Consider the following 22,713-nt stretch of genomic DNA (forward strand, 5'->3'; position numbering starts at 1 on the left):
AATAATTTTGTGAAAAGTAATTAAATGTTGACACAATGAAAGGCGCTTTGGTGACGAGTGCGGGGGTTGATGCCTTCACACATGGTAGTCATGGCAACGGATGAGAATGATCCATCTCAGTGTGAGGGGATGAGGTGTGAGTGTGTGCGAGGATGTTGCTGCAGTGATTTCTAAGGGAGCGCTTGCTCTCATGCCAGGGGAAACAATGAAGCTTTTTCAATGACACGATGCCTGATGTGAGGGAAGGGGGACGACTGGAGGGACAGCACGAGACAGACGGAAGACCAAGCCATGCACACACAAGATGCTGGGAGGAGGGTGCTGCTCCTGGCAGTGCCATTTACTTACTTCAAGGAAGACCCAGGTTGTCCTGTCGATGCACCAGTCCGTCCTTTCTCTCTCGAGCGACGATCGTTGAGGACGTCGTCATCAGAGTCTTCCAGAGAGCTAACATTTGGTGAGCTGCTGGAGCTCTCGTAGACATGGATGTTGCTGCCAAGGATACCACCGCCCTTCGAGCTCTGACTGATGATGTCTACGGAACGACGCCTTTCATCCTCCCTTGTCTTGTTGCCATGGCTACCCTCATCATATGGTGTCAAGTTGGCAGCAGATTGGATCACAGGGTAAGGGTCATGAAACCTTGGCTCTCCCATTGAGGGCATATTCTCGTCGATCTTGTGATGCCGTCTTCTCTGTCGGGGACTTGCAGGAGGCAAGTCATGGATGTCAATTCTGGTACCTAACCGGTCTTGCAGGTCCTTCATTTCATACTCCTTGACTTCAGCTTGTTTCTTAGACTCACTCTTGCTCCTTTTCTTACTGTATTTCCTGGCGCGGCTCTCATTCTTGCGGTCATTTTCTGTTGGGACGGTTCTAGTTCTGGTTATCCCCCGTCTCAGGCTGAAGTTTGACATCGGTATCTTTCCCTTGAGAAGCTGCTCGAAAGTTGGAGAATTCCTGCGCTTATCCTCTGTCACTTCGGGTAGCTGCCTCCTCTTTTTCTTTAACCCATCTTTCCCTAACTTGTTTTGAGCCACTTCTGCTGCTGGTCTTGTCTCCACAGTGGTCAAGGGGAAGTCCATTTCATCCTGTTGGATGTCTCTTAGGGGGTGGTACCCTGGCTGGTCTTCAATTCTAGTAGACAGACTGGACACTCCGTTGGAAGTGTCATCATCCACAGTGATCTGGGGTATCACCCCCACAGTGTCAGCAGTGGATGGGTCATAGGGGGAACTAGCTCTGATCTGAATTGGTTCATCATCTCCAGGTGTCAAGTTCCTGTTGTTGTCCATCTTCTCTATACGCTCTCTGCTGCGATCTTTGGAGATTCTTCTCATCTTGTCCGAATGCCTGTGTCTCCCGGGTCTGGAGGGCTCCTTGTTTGAGGAGTGCTTGCTGCGAAATTTGAACTGGACTTTCCCATGAGGGCTCGGTTCGCGAGAGCGAGTGCGTCTCACGCGGGAGGATGTGACTCTATCAGTCTTGAAGGCATGTGGGATGTAGACTTGCTTCAAGAGCCAGACACTCAGCAAGACTAGTTGTTGCGGAAGCTTCACCTGCATCAGTGCCCTTGATTCATCACCTGTGCCTTCCAGTCTCTGGAAGGCCTTGGAGGGTTTCCTCCCTGCCCACCTTGTCAGCCATTCCAAGAGCTCTGCTGGTTCTACGTACTCCTCACCCAGATTCATTCTCACTTGCCTGAAGCAGTCAGAGGGCGTTAAAGATACAAACGATGTCTTGCACTTTTTCAGTTGGACACCCATCTTGACAGACTTCTTTGATGATCTCCTACGCACAAACAAATCTGGACTATCTACCGCATCAGAATCCTGCAGGCTTGAAAAGCTACCACTGCGCTGAAGGGATAGCCTTGGAACTGCCACATTGTTGTCTTTCTCAAGTGGACTGCCAAAGAGCTTCTTGAAAAGACCAGGGCCCCGAACTCCTGTTGTCAGGGATTTCTTGTTCAAGTCAACATCACTTGTTTCACAGGGACTGTGACAGAGAGACAAGTGGGAAACTTGGACTTCCTCCAAATGAGACTTGTTTTGGTGTCTTGCAGTACTCTTCCTAAACTCTGTTTCAAGAATCCGACTCTGAAATGCTCCTATCAGTGGAAGTTCTCTCTGTGACATGTACATTTCATCTTGCACCTGACTACCAAAGGTCACCAAGAAAAAGGTTTCCAGGAAGTGCAAAAACGCAGCATTGCCCTCGAATTCCCGTGACCCAACCACCAGTGGGAATTGTGAAGGAGATGAGTCTGCCACCTCTCCAGGATTTCTGCTTGGCTCTGTATTGCTCTCTGCAGTGTTAGCAGTATCAATCCCTAACTTGGGAGTCCCTCCACGCTCATTTGCGCCTTCTACATCACTCGCCTCAAAGACACTATCATCAAGACTACCAAACACAGATTTACGTGTCTCTAGCTCTGCACGTCTCCTCTTGCTTTGCCGTTTGTAGTGGGTCATCAGGGTTTCAAAAGCAACGGAACGCCTCTCGCCATCATTTGCACCCCCCTTTTCTCTCCTCCTGGCCTTCTCGTGATCAACTGCCACCTTCTTGCGCCTCAACTTCTCCCTAAGTCTGCTCAGCTTCTCCTCCAGGAAAGGTGGCAGCCCGTCCAGCTGGTGGAAGTGGCGGCCGAGGATGGAGACGGTCTCCTTGGAGAGGGGTAGCTCTGAGATGACCGTCAGGAGAATGTCGTTGACCTCGTCCTCGAGGTGGAGAAACCTGGAGAATGGATGCAAACATTCTGCCCAAGACAGGACTGCCTTCAGCAACTTCTCCACTTTCTCCTTCTCCTCTGCACTGCTGGCTGGCTGGAGGTTGGAAGAGACATTGAAAGTACACAGGTCAAATAGATCCCCAATCTTCTCTTCAGGTTTTTCAACCTTTTGTTATCACAATAAGCACTATAAGTTCTAATATGATTTCGTTCAGAATGCATGTATACTTTTTATGCAGAATTTTAAGAAGTTGCTAAGAAAGCTCTTGCTGTGTAATCAAGACAACACAAGGTATCAAATTAGTCTCTTTATCAAATTCTTCTCTTTTAATTGAAGTAAAGTCAAGCTCTTAGTTGAATAAATCAATCCCAACCCCACCCCCTAGAAAAATAGACAATCAAAATAACCCCCCCCCCCCCAAAGAAAAAAAAATAAATAAAAATATGCTTAACCTGGAATTCCCATGAAAATGAGAGAGGCATACATCATTGTAAATGTTCAGGCTGTTTCAAGACACTCTATAACTCTTTTGCTTCACAAAGTAACAAGGCTAACATCATGTTTACTATGACACATCTCTACACCTGTCCAATTGCATTGTGTATAACTTTTCAAAAAGCAACAAGAGAAGATACAGCACCGAACTGACAGAGGAAAGAGCTATACCTTGACCTGGAGTGACCGCTCCTTGCTGGTCTGGTACTTTCGAATGGCCAGGGACAGTTTGTCGCGGGTGTAGAGCATCCACAGTATGCAGCATAGATCACGGAAGCACTTCATGACCACGCCCCTGCCCCGCCCGCTCACGTTGTTATTGTGGTCCTCGGCGTGCCCCAGGATGTTGATGGGGTAGGAGCCCAGCACCTGGAGCTGGTCTGGTAGCTCCAACTTTTCTCCCTGGTGGTAGAGGAGAAAATTCAGATGACATTATGACATGAGAAATATGGCAGATAAAGGTACATTGTAGTAGCCATTCGATTGGTAGGTGATCATCGAGGGTATGGGAGGGGGAATGGTTGTGGTTGTGTCATAGGTGTTGTTGTTGTTGTTGTTTTTCCTTTTATTCACAAAGTTCTATCACTATACAGAGTGAACGTGTGATCTCACTCCTGGAGATCAACAGCAATAAACATTCTATAATGTCCATGTGGGTTTATACTAAAGTATTATGTGTCAGCAAAACTTGTTGCTGATGATTTATTTGCAGCTGTTTCTGCAACTCTTCAGAGTTACAAGCTATGAAAATCACACACATTTCACTGTTTGAATTTGAATTCAAATTGTGAAAGAAAATAGATATATACTTACGGTTTTTTCACTTTAAATTTGGAAGCACTTTGACAGCTCAAAGGACAATTTAGTCACACTATTTGGGATGATTTTGGAGCAACTTCAAACTGAACATATATCTTCCTGATCAGTTACATACAAGCAAATGCCTTGAAGCACATCAGTAAATGTAGGCCTAATCTGTGTTACTTCCAAAGCAATCTGCATGACACTGAGTTGAACTTTATTAGATGTGTGCTTGTGAGGGCCAAAAATAATGTTATTTGGTTTGCAGCCAGAATATTCAATCAACTGCTACACATTTTGTATGTAGACATGAGTATTTACAAAACAAAGAAGATTCCTCATTTTCTCAGCTTTTGGAGGGTGCCCAGGATAGACGGTATAAATACAAGAAACCACATGAGATGTGTCTCTTCATTACTGCTAAATGTTTCAGAAATCCACAGAATGTCTCAAATATCCATAAATGTCTCAGAAATCCATAAAATGCAGGTTAAGACATGCTATTGTGATACTACTGCAATATTCCAACAAAAATACAATAGAGTAGAGATGGTTGTGGTTCACTTGTGCCCACCAAGTCTTTGTCAAGATATAACATGGATGTCTCCTGCATTCGTTTGTTTGTTGTTGTAAAGTATGTTTCGTTTTTGTTTCTGTTTTTTGTCAGTAGCAGATGCATCAATATCTTCTGTTGTCTTGTTTTAAAGATTTATTGATCTATGCTGTTATTTGTACCTTAGTTATGCATGATTATGCTTTGTATGATTCTTTTTCCATGATGCATCAAACCAAACATATTTTCACGTTAGTTCAGTTTGTTCGCTTGAAAAAACTGCAGAGATCAAATCAAACCATATCAAGTTAAAAACTAAAATGACAAGCCTGATCTCAGACATGGTCAGCCTCCCATGATTGGCTATATGGGGTTGGTGTTCCGATGGAACACACAGAGAGAAAAAACACTGACCTTAAACTTTGCCTGCTTCTCCTGCACCCCTCGGAGCTCCTCCACATACCAGCGGGCGCAGGGCAGACTGCAGCGGGATGCGTTCAGCACCAGAAGAATCAGCTGCACCAGGTCGTTGACCTCCCGCCTCTTGTCGTCCTCCTCCAAGACCTCCGGAGGATCAGAATCCTGCAGAGGAGAGAATTAGAGGGGATATTTTGGCATGGTTTCTGTAGTCTGTTGGTGCTTTGTCATCTTCAATGGCTTAAGGGAAAACAAGTTCAGGAATCATCAGAATTAAGTCCAATTATAGGGTTGCAATGTAGGATATCCCAATTCTAGGACTATTCATGATAATTACTCAAATATTTTTCAGGCTATGATTTGCTGACAAAAACATCATACTAAGAGATTCATATGCTTAACATTAATGTGACCAAAGGATAACTATAATACCTTAGTACTGTAACAAAATCACTTTAATAAAAATTCAAATAATGCAGCCCCATCCCCCCCAAAAAAAAAGCTGCAGTAATACTAACTACATACATTATGTAGGTACTGTATTCTTGTAAGGAATGTACAGTGTAGACAAACAAACAAAAGGTGAAATCATCCAACTTTGGTAGGCAAAAACGCAATAACAATATGACAAACTTACATTTGGAATATAGTCTGGCTGAGGGCAGTAGTAGGGCGGGGCAGGCAGGTAGAACTCCTCCGGCACCAGTGTTGAAAACCCCCGGGCCAGAACCAGGCACTCCTCCACCATGCTCTCCACCAGCCAGGGGGTGGGGTCCTGGCCGCTGAGGGTGGCGGCCATCAGGATGTCGGTCAGTGTCTGACTGACCATCACCTGGGCCATCTTGTCATCCTCCACCAGTGAACCTTTCAGGGGGAAAATTTGTGTTGTCGTGGTGATACGTGAATAGGAATGTAAAACACTCCATACTCTTTTTTTTTAAGACAGAATGATAAAAGGCATCACTTTATTAGTCCAGCAAATAATGATAATGACGACAGTAGAATTAACAGCTCTGTAAGTGTTTGGAAGAAGAGACCACATTTGCACACCCTCCAAATTTTCACATAGTACAAGTGCAGTATTTATCCAAGATTTTCATTATCAAATCACAAGCTTGCTGTTTATAGTGACAGCTCATGGCCTAATGTATTGTTTCAATTCAACAAATTTGTGATTGTGATAATGTTAATTTAAGTTGTTGTACCATCTTCACAACATCCTGAAATGGTATCACAATTGTCATTCAGAGAAATCTTCATCCTAAAAATGTCTACTATAGAGTCTTGAAGTGATGATGTCACAGTCTATTGTGTTACAACATAGACTGGGCTGGAACCAGGTGGGTACATAAACACTTCGGCCAAGTGAGGTTGTTTAGAAACAGTTTCCATGGCAATGAATGCCTATGACATCACACTTTAGTACTCCATGAGCCTAAAGCTCACTGCACTGCTACCACTGTGCTCAGAGCTATGATATCACTCTGACATCATACGCTATTAAAGCAGGAGGGCAATAATGCCATATGATTCAGTATACTCATGCCATTTAGCATCATGACTGAAAAAAGATGAGAATACCACAATGTTGGTAATCATATTCTATATCTCACTTCCACCTTTCTATTCTATATCAATGCGCTTTAAAGGAAACGACAATATGAAGTGCTTTACAATATTATCTATTTTTGGTTGTGATGCTATTGTCATTATCATTGCCTTGATGCCACACTCACAGACAGAGGAGCTCTTTCTCAGAGGTGTGGCAGGAGCCTCTAGGAGCCCCCCGCTGCTGCTGGACCCCCTCCTTGGGCTCTCGGAGAAGGAGCCAGTCCTCTTGACCCCGGAGAAGGACCCGGACCGCTTCACACCAGAGAAGGACCCTGCCCGCTGGACCTTCTTCCCATCCTGGGCACCGTTGTGGGGGTCAAGGATGGGGGTCTGGAGGACGTAGTTTAGCCCCTCCCTGAGGAGGGTGGTGGGAGAGAGGCTGGGAGGGAGGGTTAGGCACTCATCCAGGCTCCTATAGGGAATGAAAACATTGCATTTAAAAAATGCATTTAGAACAGACAACTTGGAACAGCTCTTTTTCATAACAGATATGAAATCAGTCAGATTTTCGTAAGCCTTTCACCAAAATCTCTTCTTGTCCTTTTTTTTTCTGTTTTTCTTTCAGTGTGTTGGTATGGGCAGAAAGATGCTGAAAATTGCAGTACATCATATGTGCACAAAATTAAGCTGGAAAAAACAGAGGGGAAATGTTATTTAATATTGTTGCTTTTCTCCACGACAATACTATCACTACCCATGTTCAGACAAGCAACCAAAGTCCAGAGGCTGTGCTGCCAACATTAAATGTGGTTACAAAATGAACCTTTGCTTTCAAGAAGGAAGAAGGTTGAGAGGGAACAAAAAGCTCATTTTCTTTTTTACCAGGAAAAAATCTGAAGGAAGTTTAACATCTCATTTTGAAATGAAATAGGAAGAACAGTCACAACTGTGACAGGGTGGTTTTATTTATGTAATGTGTAAATTCACGGAAGCTCACCATACACTTTACAGAGAATATTATCATATACAGTGTACCACCTTAATCTGTTGCATTCATGCAGTCAAAGCAAGGTCATTTTTTCTTACTTGCATGTTGTATATAATATTTGCTAATCAGTTAACTCATCTGAAAATCTACAGTAAAATTTCTATTTGTGTTGTGGCCTTGAATGATCACCTTTCTGCCTCTTCCATAAATTGACCCTTGACCTGTGATGAGTAGACCACGGCCAGGGTAAACGCACTCTTCCAATCCCCCAGCTGGTGGGCCAGCCAGACCGTCTCAGGGACCAGACCGGACACCAGGAAGAGGTTCAGGGCAGTCTCCACTGTCCACTTCTCCGAGAGTTCCTGCTGCCTGACCGCCCAGTTCACCTCCTCCTGACCAATGTCCAGCCGTCTTTCTTGGGTTTCTAACATACACACAAACAAACAAACAAGATACTAAAGACAAAACATAGTTTCCATATGACTGCAGAAATTGCCAATTTTTGTTCTAAAATAGAGACCTACAATGTACATGTACACGTATGTATATTAAAGAAATGTATGAAATAACGCTGTGATAACATAATTTCAGTTGAGTAGAGACAAAAATGTAAAATACAGGTGTATTTAGCCAAAAAGGTATGCCAGAAGTATTGCAACCTCAGAGCATACCTGATCGTGGTGGCTACGAGATGTTTTATCATTGATTATATATGTCAGGCCACAGCAGTATCCATCTAGAAAGAGCAAATCACATACAGCTTGTTAGCTGCATGCAATTCAACTACAATTGTACTGCTAGGGCATGATTCGATTATCATGCACTGGCATCATTCTACCTACAACTGTACCCACTACTGCACGGGGGGCACATCAACACTAAAAGTTGTGTACTACGATTGAAATTATCTTACGCCTTTGATAGATACTTATACTGAAATTTAAAAGCACTTGAAAGAGATGCTTATGCACAAGACATGTTCACATATTCATGAGAGAAAATCTAAAAAAAAGAACAACACTGCTCCTTACTAAACATTTAAGGTTGTAACTTTCCTATGCTAGAAATGTGCACTCATAAGAAAAATACACATGGTCAAACAAACATGTTTGTACACACAGATTGGTCCCTATTTCATTGTTTTTCCACCAATTCCTTTGTCTTTCCTCACATTAGAGTTGCGGGTATTCTTGAGCATTACAGAATTAGGCAAAGGGTAGCTTGCTTTTACAGATCTTAACAAGTCACAGCAAAATGACAGGAATACATGGATACATGTATACATTTACAAGTTGTACCTGTCTATATATTAAATAAATATCTTACATCTATTCTAGAACATATAACCTGTACTCAGAAATAAAGAAAAGTAGAGGACGTCAACATTCCCTGTTCATCTCATCTTGCAGCAGGGTAAGGTCATGCAAACAGTGGTACCCAGAAACTAACGCTGTTTGGCTGTCAGCACAGTTAGAAATAAATGCAGTATGCTGAGGGCTGTGATAAGCCAACTTGAATGTCACTGAATGCGCATCACGGCGCGCATGACACCGTGCCTGCCTTATCATTCCCCCCGAACTTCTCTCGCTACCGTACTCAATCCCAGCATCGATATATCTGTACATCCCATGTCCCAATCTCATCCTCAAATGACATTAACACCTTCCTTTAAACCTTGCATGCATCCACAGCGAACATACATTGTAGATGACACAGACAAGGCTTCCACAGTGCTGACAGATGCGGGGCAAAAGTCGCGCTGCGGAAGTTTGCATGTTTTTCCGCGCACGCTCGTCAGCGGGAGGACGACGAACTAGACATGAGTTTTCAAGTTTTGTGCCCCGCTCTTCGGAGTGCCTCAACATCCGACACATGATACCCAGGAAGAAGAAGATGTCAACAGGGCGGCCATGTTGTTGAAAACAAAAACAAAAAAGGACTGCATCCGAGAGCGTACATTGGGGTTTGTGCAGGCACATACAACACAAATGCACTATTTTGTCTCCCAATCATAACACGGAGGAGTAGAGCACTGAAAGTGGCAAAGGCAGTACCTCACAAGGTATATATCACATACAATAATGCATTTTAAGATGCATTTCATATTGAAATGCCAAATGTTATACATAGTAGGCCTAAATTAAGTGACCTCTCACAATATGTCATATGTAACACAGTGCAGTAAACTGCTTTTCACAATGATATCAGCAAATTATGTCAAGCCCCCCCCCCCCAATCCCCCCAAAAAAGAACCCTCACATCCAATGTATCCCTTTCAAGATACTCCATCCATTTCAGGCAAAGGAATCGTTGAGACCCCATCAAAATATTTCAATAATTATGAATCATCATCTGTCACACTGCAATATGTTAGGATGAAAATCTCAAAAGATTTCTGTAGTACAATTTATTTGATGATGTTTTAAGCAGGCTACTTTTGTGTACAATGCAACTAGTTTTAATAGCAATGAACAAGGGTTAGGAGTTCCAGCATTTGATTCAAAACCAAACTTGTAGTGTATTAAGTGGTTCCATGTGCCACTGTATGTGCCTCTATGCTCTGTGTAGATAATGAGTACCAGCCTGGATACTTCGCAAAGACGTTCTTCATAATCACATGCTCTTAATAGGGTTCCTTGACTTTTTTTGCCCTCCCTTTTTTCTTCTTTCACCCTATCTCAGCTGTTTACTGGATGGTGCCCGAACAATGGGGGTGGTAATTGCTCGAATTAGCTGGCATTTCCTGCAGGGCACTGGGCGCACGGTGAATTGACAGTTTCGGCTGGCACGAGACCAAGTTCGAACAGCGCACTTGGTAGGAATTCCAGTCTGCGAGAGAGGGGATTGCTTCCGTCCATTACGAATTACAGAATCTTCGATGCAGGGAGGTATGGGGGTAATACAATAGCACAAAGCATGTTCAAGGTCTGGTATTAATTAAAGATTTACAATCAATCACTTGGAATTCATGTGTTACTTTTTTGACAAAACTACAAACTGAAACTTTGTACAAGGAAGAACTCTGTTGATGTATCACATAAATGTACACTCTGAATAGGTGTACCTTTACTCAATATCAATTTTTATGCAGTACTGATAATTGAATTTGATTGAAATTAATTTGTTACCTTTTTTGACAAACCTACAACCAACTGAAGCATATCATATTAAGAAACATCGTATCTAGGCTTATCAATCCAAAAATATGTAATTAATCTGACAAAGCCAACTGCAGCACATTTAAACCTGCTCAATGTACACTCTACACAGCACATACTTGTACATACTCTGAAGGCTCCTATACTCATCTTCATTTCAGACGTGATCTTCAGAGTATGTGAACAAAACAAGCAGCATGCCAAGGTAGCCTTAATAATGGTGTTTTTTTCTGTTTTGATTTATGAGATTTTAATGACAGTGGTACTGCTAAAATAAAATCATTTGTGAAATGCATGCTTTGTTTAATGCTTTACCTGTTTGTTTTTAAATGAATTAAATCAATCAAATTGAAAAGATTAAATCTGTAAAACGGACCACATTTCTGACTCTTCTTTTCCTGTAGACCGATACCTTAAGTTTGGTATCCGCTCACAATCAAAATTGACAAATGTCAAGGTTCTCCCTAACTCTTGTTGCACCGCGATCTTTGTCATCTAATTAATTAACATGGCAACTGAAATTAACCTCTATCCTGGAATTTCAAAGGTGATGTCGCAGATATTCATTTTCTGGCAGGTGATGGAAAAAAAAACACCAAACATTTCATGGTGCGACCTGGATAGTGGCATTATTTTAATACACTGCCCACGGGCAATCAATTCCAAGCTTCAGAATAGATCATCATTCTACTTTTGGAAAAGATACGGAACTATTAATAACTGATTATGCATCAATCATGCTATGAATGTACTGTGATATTTAGATTACGGATTTGTCAATAAAAAATGCATGATCTCATACATTGTACATGCACATATTTGGTTATATGAAGGGCAAATGCATACTGCATTATGCTCTTTATTACCTACCCCACGGAGGTTATATGTTTCTGTCAGCGTTGGTTTGTTTATCTGTCTGTCTGTTTGTTTGCTTGTTTGTCAGTTTGCCAAATAATTCAATAAATTTATGAACAGATTTGGATGAAATTTTCAGGGAAAGATGATTGAATTTTGGTAGTGATCTGGATTACTGTCTGGATCCAGGATTTTATCTGAATTTTTAAGAGTTCTTTTTCATTGGGAAATAGGGCCAACACATGAAAGAATTCCAGCTGAGTGTACCTGAGGTGCGGATACCCACACCGAGTTTGTGCTCGAAAGTAGAGACACTAGAAAGGATTCTATATCATTGGGAAATAAAGTCATTTCTAGCATACATGGGTGAAAATAGGTTGCTTGGCAGAGGTCTGTGCTCTTCGAGACAGTGCTTTTCTAGTTTTGATTGTGCAATACATCCCAAATTGGAGAAAATTTGTAAGTGACTGAATTCACATTGAATAACATTAGTCAGGTGATAATATTATTATCATATTTGTATTATGCGTGGCTTGTTGCGATAACTACAAGTATTGTTCTTCGAATTCATGAAATTCTTCCGTCGAGGTGTTTTTTCATTGCAACTGATTGACAAATTGCCCTACATCGACGTAAATAAGCACTGAATTGATCTGTGTATGTACGCCCATGATTTTTTTATCATGGCTACTACTAAAACACTGATCAATTCAGTGCTTATTTACGATGATGTAGGGACATTTGTCAATCAGTTGCAAGTATTGTTCTGTCTCTAAAGAAAAGAATAACATCAAACCTCAACAACTGAAAAATAAAATTGCCTGCTATATTTCTTTTGAAGATGAAGTATTCCATTATTCCTGGCAACATTCATATAATACTTGTTTGCAATACAAGCTCCATGTTTCAAAGTTCGAGGATAGATTTGTCTTTTCTGTCAAATGGCAGGCCATGCAGGTATAATGGATAAGATCTCATCTTTCATCATAATAATAGTGTATTAAATGCACTTGGGAAAATTTGTGCAATTTCAATTTCAAGTATTATTTCAAGTTCATCTTAGTCATGACTTTGAGAATGGACTTTGCAAACACTCACACACAGTAGAGTAAAGAATAAAATGCACAAATATATAATGGCCAGCCAAATACATTTATGTAGCAAGATCCTCCATGATTTCTGTCACAAAAAGATGTTTGTAGAATAGAAAACTTTGCATGACAAAAACTTGATATCATTTACTTGAGATATATAAACACCATACTGACTGCGTAGATTTAAGTTGACCATTGTTTCTTTGATTCATGGGTTGAATCTCAGCATGAACTTCAACATGAATGCAATAAATAAATTTATATGGATGATCTCCAAAAAGGCTGGATGTTTTGCTCAGCCCAAGGTCAGTATGACGCAGTCACCACACAAACCACAGGTAGGGACTGTGTGTCTGGACTCTTGTCTTTTAATGTTGCGGTCGAAGAGTGCGACCACAATGGGGACATGTGAGAGATAGATAGATAGAGAGAGACATCTGAAAGAGAGAGAGAGATGGAGAGGAAGAGGAGAGAGGGAGAGGGGGAGAGAGAGACTCGTTGGCAACTACATCATCATCATTACACAAGGTATATGTGCGAATGCTCGCAGCAGCTCGCAAGTGTCAAGTAAACAAGAAGTGCGAGGTTGGCAGGCGCTGACTGCCCCTCACAGCTGCGCCAGTCCGTCAACCGACCTCTGTTAAACTGGATGTAAGCGACTGTCTGTCCTGAATCTCAATGTTTCTCCTCGTCTGCTTTCTTGTATTGTATTCCTTTTCGCTTGTTTTTTTCTTGTTATTTTGTGGGAAATTCGCATGTTTATCAGTAACATCCAGTCACCTGGCTGACAAGTGCTGCCCAAATGAATACGCAATGACTTTGAATTTCGGTCAGGTGGAGCTTTGTTTGTTGTCATAAAACACTGGCAGCTGAAAGTCTTCCGTCTGCAAACGGCACATGTTACTGCGCTAATCTGATAACGGTAAAGTGCGTTTGACAAAACACTTGTTTAACAACTTAACATTTCTTTTATCTTGTCTTTTTTTTCTGTCTCCATGTTTTATTTTGTTTTTTCCTACGTGCAGAAGTAGAGAAGGCATGTTGGGCAACACCAATCCTTAACAAATGGTGAATAAACTTTGTATTTAATAAAGAAGACTGTAAAAACATCAATAAGTACACAATACTCAGAACTGAATGAAAAATGGCACATAAAAGAGAAATTAAATGAATGTACATGCAGTATGAAGTATGCATTAGATCATCCAGCCAAACTAAAATGGCTTTACTGTATAAGCAATTAAAATGCATAACTTTCTGGCAACAATTTGTTTTCATCATTACTTGGTCAATTACTAATGAATTTAACTTTATAATTTAGAACTGAATTCTCAAGTCAGTTTCCCTAATACATGTCATTTCTAGATTGTAAATACAGTATCATAGACTATCTCTATTTGTTTGTTTTGCGTTTTTTGTTTTTTGTCCAGCAGTTTTAACATTTCAATTTTCAACATACTTAGGAAAAAAAAATGTATCAATGTGTTAATGTCATACATTGTAAATGTACGTAGACTGTAGACTAACATTTCAAAGATGAAATTGGTTGAAATCAGCGTTACACTGAAGAAATGTAAGTCTACTCTTTTGTGATGGAAAACACACATGCTGTTCATACATGTACATTTGATGTATTTAAAACTACTGATTAAACAACAACAACAACAACAGAATAGTCACATCCCCCCCCCCCAAAAAAAAAAAAAGAAAGAAAAAAGAAGAAGAAGTAAACACTCAATAGGAAAATAGGCTGTCATGGAATAGGAACACATGACTGTGTACATGAAACATGCTACAATCACATTTTTTGGACTTCCCAAATGGCTGATGATCAGCAGGAACACTTCTGCACCAAAAATTGAAAGACTCACAAGTTGCCATGGCAACGCAATGTCGTCACTAGCTGAGGCACAGGATTAGTCCAAACAGGTGAAGGCTGACTCGACGGCATGAGGGGTTTGCTTGAAACAATCGCTGACGGAACTGCCCTTGACTGAAAGCGCTCTCTTGTCAACTTCAAACAACTGGCGAAGGAGTTTCATGTACTGGCAACCAGTCACAGACTATCATAACTGAATCTATAATGTCTGTTTGTTTGTTCTTTCATTCCAGTGGACTTGATCTACTGGATTCATTTGTAACCATGATACTTATCTTTACGTTTATAAATTCAGTTTTGCTTCTCTTCCTTCCCTTTACTACCAAAAAAAAAGTGTTGAATAATTTTTTTTTTCAAACACATGTATGGTTACTAGTACAGATTCCTAACTGCTACTTGAGGAATGACACGGATACACTAGAAGATAACCAGATATATCCAAGTACGATACCAGTTATGTAAATGTCTTCAATACATAACATTAGCAGCAAAAATTGGATAACATGTGTAATAAAAATTTCAAATGTACTCATAAATGTATGTGACTCAATTTGTTGCACTATCTTACCAGTTCTCATTGAAAAAAGAAAAGAAAAAAGAAATGTGAGAATCCAACCCAAGTGTATGCCCGTGATATTTTTTTATCATGGTCATTACTAAAACATTGAATAATTGATACTTATTCACTTCGATGAAGAGTAATATGTCAATCAGTTGCAATTAATGAATCAATTTGAAAAAAAAAAACTAGAAATGTCGCTATGGCGACTGGTATGCCTCCGCCATAATGCATGATTCTCCTAGTAGGTCAAGATAGTACATGTGGACAATGTGTGATTACATTTTCACAAAACTGGCAAAATAATGAAATGACAAGTTTGTCACAAATGTGTTGAATGTTCCCCTTCCTTGACCTTGGTTTAATTGGATGAATAGGAGAGCATGTATTTGGGGATTTAAGGACTTTAACTTGACTTTGACCCATTCATACATTTATGCATTCAGTAATTTTCATGGTACCGGTATGGAGAAAAAGTGCAATTTCTGTACTGAATAGTAAATTGTTACCATGTTCATCTGGCCTTTGACCCTAAAATTCATAAGATAATCACGTTCAGGTAGAACATGCATAAATATGCAGTAAGTTTCACAATAAATTGAGCCACTTCCGAGATATGGAGGAAAAAGTTAGTTCAGCACTTTCACTTGATCTTTGACCTTTTGACCTTTGAGGAAAAAAAAAAGAAAAAGACAAAAAAAACTCTCTAGAGAATTTCTATTAGGTTACACATGCACACACCAAGTGTTAAAAAAAAATAATAATCCTGCTGGCATTGCATGAACATGAGGGAAATAGCAAAATTTTGAAGTGTTGCACTTGACCTTTGACCCCTGACCTTTGAGCCGATGAACCCTACATTCTCTAGATAATCACTGCCAGTCAGTACATGTATATACTATGTTCCATGAAGATACCTTGAATAATTTTCCAATTTACAGAGAAAAAAAAGAAGTTTTTATACTTTTACTCGACCTTTTGACCTTTGACCTTTGACCTCATGACCCAAACTTTCACCAGAGAATCTAAATTGGGTAATACATGTATACACTAAGTTTCAAGAAAATATCTTCAGGCATTGCATAGATATGGTGGAAATAGTGAAATTTTATGTATTTGACCTTGACCTTTTGACCTTTGACCTTGAGCACGTGCACCCAAAAGTTGATAGGCACAACTTCACCCCCTAATACACATACATGCCAAGTTTCATTAGGATACCTCAACAGGTTTTGATAGTTACCTTGTCCACAAAATTCATTACGGACGGACGGAAAGACGGAAAGACGGACGGACGGACGGACGGAAGGACGGACGGACGGAAGGACAGACGGACGGACGGACGGACGGACGGACGGACAACCCGAAAACATAATGCCTCCGGCACCACTTCGTGGCGGAGGCATAAAAACAAAACAAAAGTTGTAGAAATGTTGTCTTTGAAAGACCTTGTAGCATGGGGATACCATGGAATGGGATGGTGGGACCGGTTCGGATATATTCAAGAATCTCCGTAACGAAGACATCTGGACTTGAGGAAGAAGAGAAGGGGTGATGTAAGGCAAAAGTTGAGGTCTGTAAGGAAATACAGATATCATGAATGAAAGAGCAATGCCCCAAGGTGCATGCACCACGAGATTCAGTAAAGAAGTTGGCAGAATACATTGTATGTGTGTACATTTTTGCAACACCAAATGTGACTGCCGAGCTAAAAACCCACAAAAAGTTGCAGATTAAAATTCTCTGTCATGGGCCAAAATATGTAATTTGGGTTGACCAACTCGAATCTTTAAAGTTTGCCTTACCCGAGAGAGTGATTTTTTTTTTTCTACCTACTGTCAAAATTTGGTAGCTTAAAACAAAGCTGAAAGTAAGATATTAGTCATTTTTTTCTGGACTTAATTTCAATTTTTTCATTGATTCTTCTGCACAGCATCCCTGAGTGACCGTAATCTTTAAATCATCTTTTCTCCACTTTCTATGAAAGTGCACCTCCTAACTCTCTCTTATTTCCATCACTCTTTGAATGAGTTAGGATAGGCCAACTTTAACCCATCGAAGACTAGCCCCGGGTATAATCAGGCAGGTGTCTATGGGAAATGCATGTTATAGCAAAATCAGCTCGTCCTCAACGGGTTAACGAGTTATGTATAATTTTAAAGCAATATTCCTTTTTTTATGTTTAAAACTTAAAAATAATAAAAACAAAACCTAAAAATTCATTTTGGACCACTCTTTTGAGGGTTTTGAGCTGGGCTGTCACAAATGATGATCAGCTTCTACCTACCCAGAGTCTGTGGCAGGTGCAGCGGAGGAAGCGGGAGAGCTGAGCACGGTGGGAAGACGTAGAGGGGCCGATTGGTGAAGTACAGGGCCATGAAGCGGGCCAAACTCTGCACCGCCCCCTGTTGGCAAGAGTGGCTCAAATAAGGCACGTACACCGGAGTTGTGGCTGGGGCTGGCGGCAATTTCTGTCGGTATGGAACAAATTAGACAATTTGACAAAGATCACTGTGTTATTCAAATTCATGAAATTCTTCCGTCGAGGTGTTTTTTGTACTAAAACACTGATCAATTCGGTGCTTATTACGTCGATGTAGGGCAATTTGTCAATCAGTTGCAATGATCACTGTGTTGTCATGACAACATGCAGGAAGACTAACATATAACTGATTAAATCTGCTTGACTGATACAACTCAAACATAGCTTTACATATCTGTGTGCACTTTACATATACTATTTCACTATTCCAAATAACAGTTTAATAAGGGTCCTGTGGTTAACAGGTATGATTTAAAGTCACATTTTGCAACTTGTCTGATCATTTTACAACATCACCATGACGATTTAACACTGCTCATTAAAATAATGGGTGTGGTCATCTACACGACAAACTTCATAATTAGATTTCAGCCTCCAACCAGCACTGCAGTTTCAAAGCCATGAATCAAGAGATTAAATCTAGGCTGTGCCTGGATTGGGTTGGAGCCTGGAATACACATCAACTTATTCACTGCTGGTGCTGTCTTTCATCCTCATAGCTTTTGCTATCTAGATGATATTCAAAGGTCTATGGTCAGCATTCCAGTACAAGTGGGAATTCTATGCATTTTGTCTCAGTCTATACTTCTGTCTAATCATTATGAAACAGTCATTCAGAAATGACACAGCAATGTCGATGAACACACAATCCATTAACAGCCACTTCACAGACACTTTACAGAGGAAAAGATTTAATACAGATAGTCACAAAATAGTAATTAAAAAAATTACTTGTTTTGACCCTAACGAAAAATTTCACGTCTCTAGCCCAACCTTTCCTCATTCATCATTGCAGCATTAAACCTAATCTAATAAGACATTTAAAAAAGCACATATTAATTGCCCTTCTTCATCTAAAATGTCAATTCCTGAAATATACTTTACGCTCCAGCTCCCTCATTAACTTAGGCATGAAATGACCAATGCAATAGATGGAGCCCTGATTGATTTTGACTTCTTGAGACTTTGTTTTTGTCCGGCAAATTTCTGCTTCATCATCCCCAAACGTCTAGCCTGTCCCTGAGTTAAGATCTCTGTGCGCACAGTTTGATGACAGCATTTCAACAGGAGCAATTTAACAAGTTTGGGTTTCCACTTGCATACCTATTAGTTGTCAGCTCCACTCTTTTTTGTTGGCTTGGAATATTCGCAATTCCATAGCATTCTCTGCACAGTCTACTTCTGCTCGACGTGATAACAATATTACCCTGACGTCATGTCAATGACATTTAGCGTGCGGCTTTCTAGAGATCAAATCTTTTTCTCCGCTGCATTTCTTCCTGTTCATTTCTCTTGTCAAATTACTAAACTTTACATTCTGTTCAAACTTGAAAATCATAAAGGGAGGTACATTACATGGGGGAAAACATCTATCTTCACTTTATATCTATCTTCGCCGAGAAAGAGAAAGTCTCGGTTACTATCAAGTACGAGGATTGAATACAACACTCGCAGCGGGAACTTAGCTGTCCACACATAACTTGTCTTTCAGTATTTCCTGAGCTCAAATTCAGACTGATACGCACAAGCGACGGTCTAGAAAATCAAATCTTGGAGTGCTGATTCTCAGTCATACATCACTTTGCATTAAAGACTTTTGGCCTCCATCGTGTGACAAACAGCACGGCAGACTTTATGCAGACTGGGTTCAACTGGGACCATTTCCAAATGAAGACCGCATGTTTTTGCCCAAAACACTTGCGACAAATATCAACAGAAGCAAGCCCATTGCGCCAAATGCTGCAGCAAATGCACTTTCGACCTCTGCACAAATTGTGATTTGGCAAGCGTCATAGCATTGTATAACAATGTAAGAGGTAAATTGATGCTGAACAATATTGACTTCTTTCAACATGGGACTGAGGCAGAAAAAAATATTACATCATTCATCATGGAGGATTCAAAAAGTTTATTCACAGTTCATTCAATTCTCATTGAAAACCTTCAGAGTCTTGAGCCTTGCTAAGTGAATATGAAATGGCCATGAAGACATCTTACTATTATTGCCTGGGGTTTCCTTAAAATCATATTGAGGAGGGTCAAAGTTGAAGGCAATATTGTTTTACAGCAAGGGCAATATTAACTGATAGTGTATGTCCTGAAAAGATCAGTAACCCAACACTGATCTCATTATAATCTTATGTTGACTTTAATATGACTAACAAGATAGAAGATATTTTGTGCATACATGGCTAATTTCTATTACAGAAGAATATTTAACATGGATGGTGATTAGCAACATGAAGTGTCTGCAAAACAAACAATCATTAGTTGTTGTTTTTTAATTCATAAGTCATAATCAACTCAAACAGTGCTCTGAATGTTACATCAAATCCAAAAACACACTCATGACATTTAAAAACCAAGAAAGGATACATCACTGCCAGATTTAAACACAATTTCTGAAACAAACTTGGGGAAAGACAAAAAGCATTCCAAGAAATTGTAGACTGCCACGGATTACATTCTAATCCCCGCATTAAGTCAGGACCCACACACCCACACCCAAGATATGTTTGACAGAGTCTAATGCGCACACAATTCAACAACCATGCATTAGTGAGTTTGAAATCTGACAATCGCAACTTGCAATTTCTTCGACAGAAATGCATTCTTGCAGCATGTCTACAATGCTCAAGTGATGACGGTGTTTGGTCTCTTTTCTCCTCTTCTAATCTCATCTCTCGACCTTAATTCCTCCTGTTGCTACGGTAACCTGATAGTAAATTCCATCACCCACATGAATTATTCATGAAAAAAGGGGAAAAAAAGATATCACTTGATATCATGTGTTTTACACAAAATTACATTAATTTTAATTTATATCTCTTTCACGTTGGGATGAAATATGGGATTCTTGAATTCATATCAATTCACGTTGTACACTTTACATTAAAAAATACAAATAAAAACTTGTTAGTATTTCAAAAAGGTACCCATGAAAGTCTTGTTTAAAGGATCTAAAGAAAAACACAAGTACCATCAAGATATAAAACATTCATTTTAGTCAGGCAATTAGTGATACCCTCGTGCTTTGTTTGGTGTCCATTTGTGAGGAGCAGTCCCTGGAGTGTTAAATGTCAGTAGGCCAGATTACAGGTACTACCATAATCAAAGACAGGTTCTAATCTCTCCGACTGATCAATTATTATCTCCCAAGGTTTTGGCATGACAGCAGATGACTACACAGGATCATCAAAGCAGAGGTATGAAAATGGGCTGTGCAGAAAAAAAAAATGAACAAACAAAACAAACAACATATTGTATGACAAACGTCACACGACGATCACGCAGAGATCATCCCGTTCCAAAAGGTTCACTGGGCCAAAATGTCAGCACAGACATGTGAGGCTTACACGACAAGGCGAGACAGAAAGAATATAAAGGATTATGATGCAGGGTAGAGTATGCAGTATGCTTGTGACAGTATTTCAGCATATATGCCTACCCTCAACAAGTAAAACCTTCCCCCACACTCCTCCCAATAAAAACCTCTACGTAAATGTACTAGAACTTTTCAAAGGATACACAAAAGAATACTAGATAAAGTATAAGTACAAATGTGACCAATTACCATGACCCTGCAATTAAGTTTTTGAATATAAGAGTCGAGAAAACTATACAAGAGACCAGGGGGTCTTGTGCTAACCTGAGTATCGCAAGTTCACCTTCTACATATTCATGCAGACTATTATTCATGGATTACATATCATAGCAAACTTTGGGGTACCTCCAGGGTACCTTTAGGGGAGGGACAGAGGAGTTTTGGGGGACCTCCAGGATACCTTTGGAGGAGGGACAGGGGAGTCTGGGGGATCTCCAGGATACCTTTGGAGGATGGTCAGGAGAGCTTTGGGGGACCTCCAGTGTACCTTTGGAGGAGCTCCAGTGTACCTTTGGAGGAGGGACAGGGGAGCTTTGGGGGACCTCCAGGGTACCTTTGGAGGAGGGACAGGGTAGCTTTGGGGGACCTCCAGTGTACCTTTGGAGGAGGGACAGGGGAACTTTAGGGGACCTCCAGGATACCTTTGAAGGAGGGACAGGGGAACTTTGGGGGACCTCCAGGGTACCTTTGGAGAAGGGACAGGGGAGCTTTGGGGGACCTCCAGGGTACCTTTGGAGGAGGGACAGGGGACCTTTGGGGGACCTCCAGGATACCTTTGGAGGAGGGACAGGGGAGCTTTGGGGGATCTCCAGGGTACTTTTGGAGGATGGTCAGGGGAGCTTTGGGGGACCTCCAGGATACCTTTGGAGGAGGGTCAGGGACCCTTTGGGGGACCTCCAGTGTACCTTTGGAGGAGGGACAGGGGAACTTTAGGGGACCTCCAGGATACCTTTGAAGGAGGGACAGGGGAACTTTGGGGGACCTCCAGGGTACCTTTGGAGAAGGGACAGGGGAGCTTTGGGGGACCTCCAGGGTACCTTTGGAGGAGGGACAGGGGACCTTTGGGGGACCTCCAGGATACCTTTGGAGGAGGGACAGGGGAGCTTTGGGGGATCTCCAGGGTACTTTTGGAGGATGGTCAGGGGAGCTTTGGGGGACCTCCAGGATACCTTTGGAGGAGGGTCAGGGACCCTTTGGGGGACTTCCAGGATACCTTTGGAGGAGGGACAGGGGAGTTTGGGGGGACCTCCAGTGCACCTTTGGAGAAGGGACAAGGGAGCTTTGGGGGACCTCTAGGGTACCTTTGGAGGAGGGACAGGGGAGCTTTGGGGGACCTCCAGTGTACCTTTGGAGGAGGGACAAGGGAACTTTGGGGGACGGACAAGGGAACTTTGGGGGACCTCCAAGAGTGCATGCTGTTAAAGTCGTATATCGTAATACACCACACTGGCAATAATACCTGTCAAGTTTGAAGAATATGTGACCACATGATTGTTTCAAAAAAGAAGATCAAAATGTAAACACTGGCCCCAAATTTGGTCCCAGCCTAAAGGGGGCCATCCCTGGATCTGCCATAAACAAACTTGAAAATACATTTGCTCACATAATGTACATCACATCTAACTGTAGTTTTACATAAGATAACTTTTAGGGATTCTCTAAAATGTGGATTCTGGGCCCCCTGGCAAGTGTGGTGAAAATCTG

At 41.1% G+C, this 22,713-nt stretch overlaps 1 protein-coding gene across 1 annotated transcript in view; it reads right to left on the reverse strand.

Annotated features, from left to right (window-relative positions):
- Positions 1-22,713, reverse strand: part of LOC139712084 (uncharacterized) — a 125,014-nt gene that overhangs the window by 30,604 nt on the left and 71,697 nt on the right. The window contains exons 5-12 of the mRNA XM_071623920.1: positions 17,370-17,553; positions 7,727-7,961; positions 6,854-7,021; positions 6,735-6,793; positions 5,636-5,862; positions 4,990-5,163; positions 3,399-3,629; positions 349-2,825 (exon numbers count right to left, since the gene is read on the reverse strand). Coding sequence (XP_071480021.1) covers positions 349-2,825; positions 3,399-3,629; positions 4,990-5,163; positions 5,636-5,862; positions 6,735-6,793; positions 6,854-7,021; positions 7,727-7,961; positions 17,370-17,553 — 3,755 coding nt within the window. The remainder of the gene's footprint in view (positions 1-348; positions 2,826-3,398; positions 3,630-4,989; positions 5,164-5,635; positions 5,863-6,734; positions 6,794-6,853; positions 7,022-7,726; positions 7,962-17,369; positions 17,554-22,713) is intronic.

The sequence above is a fragment of the Diadema antillarum genome, unplaced genomic scaffold, assembly GCF_040938485.1.
Source record: "Diadema antillarum isolate AM-2024a unplaced genomic scaffold, OU_Dant_1.0 seq00001755_RagTag, whole genome shotgun sequence".
In the NCBI taxonomy this organism is placed as follows: domain Eukaryota; kingdom Metazoa; phylum Echinodermata; class Echinoidea; order Diadematoida; family Diadematidae; genus Diadema; species Diadema antillarum.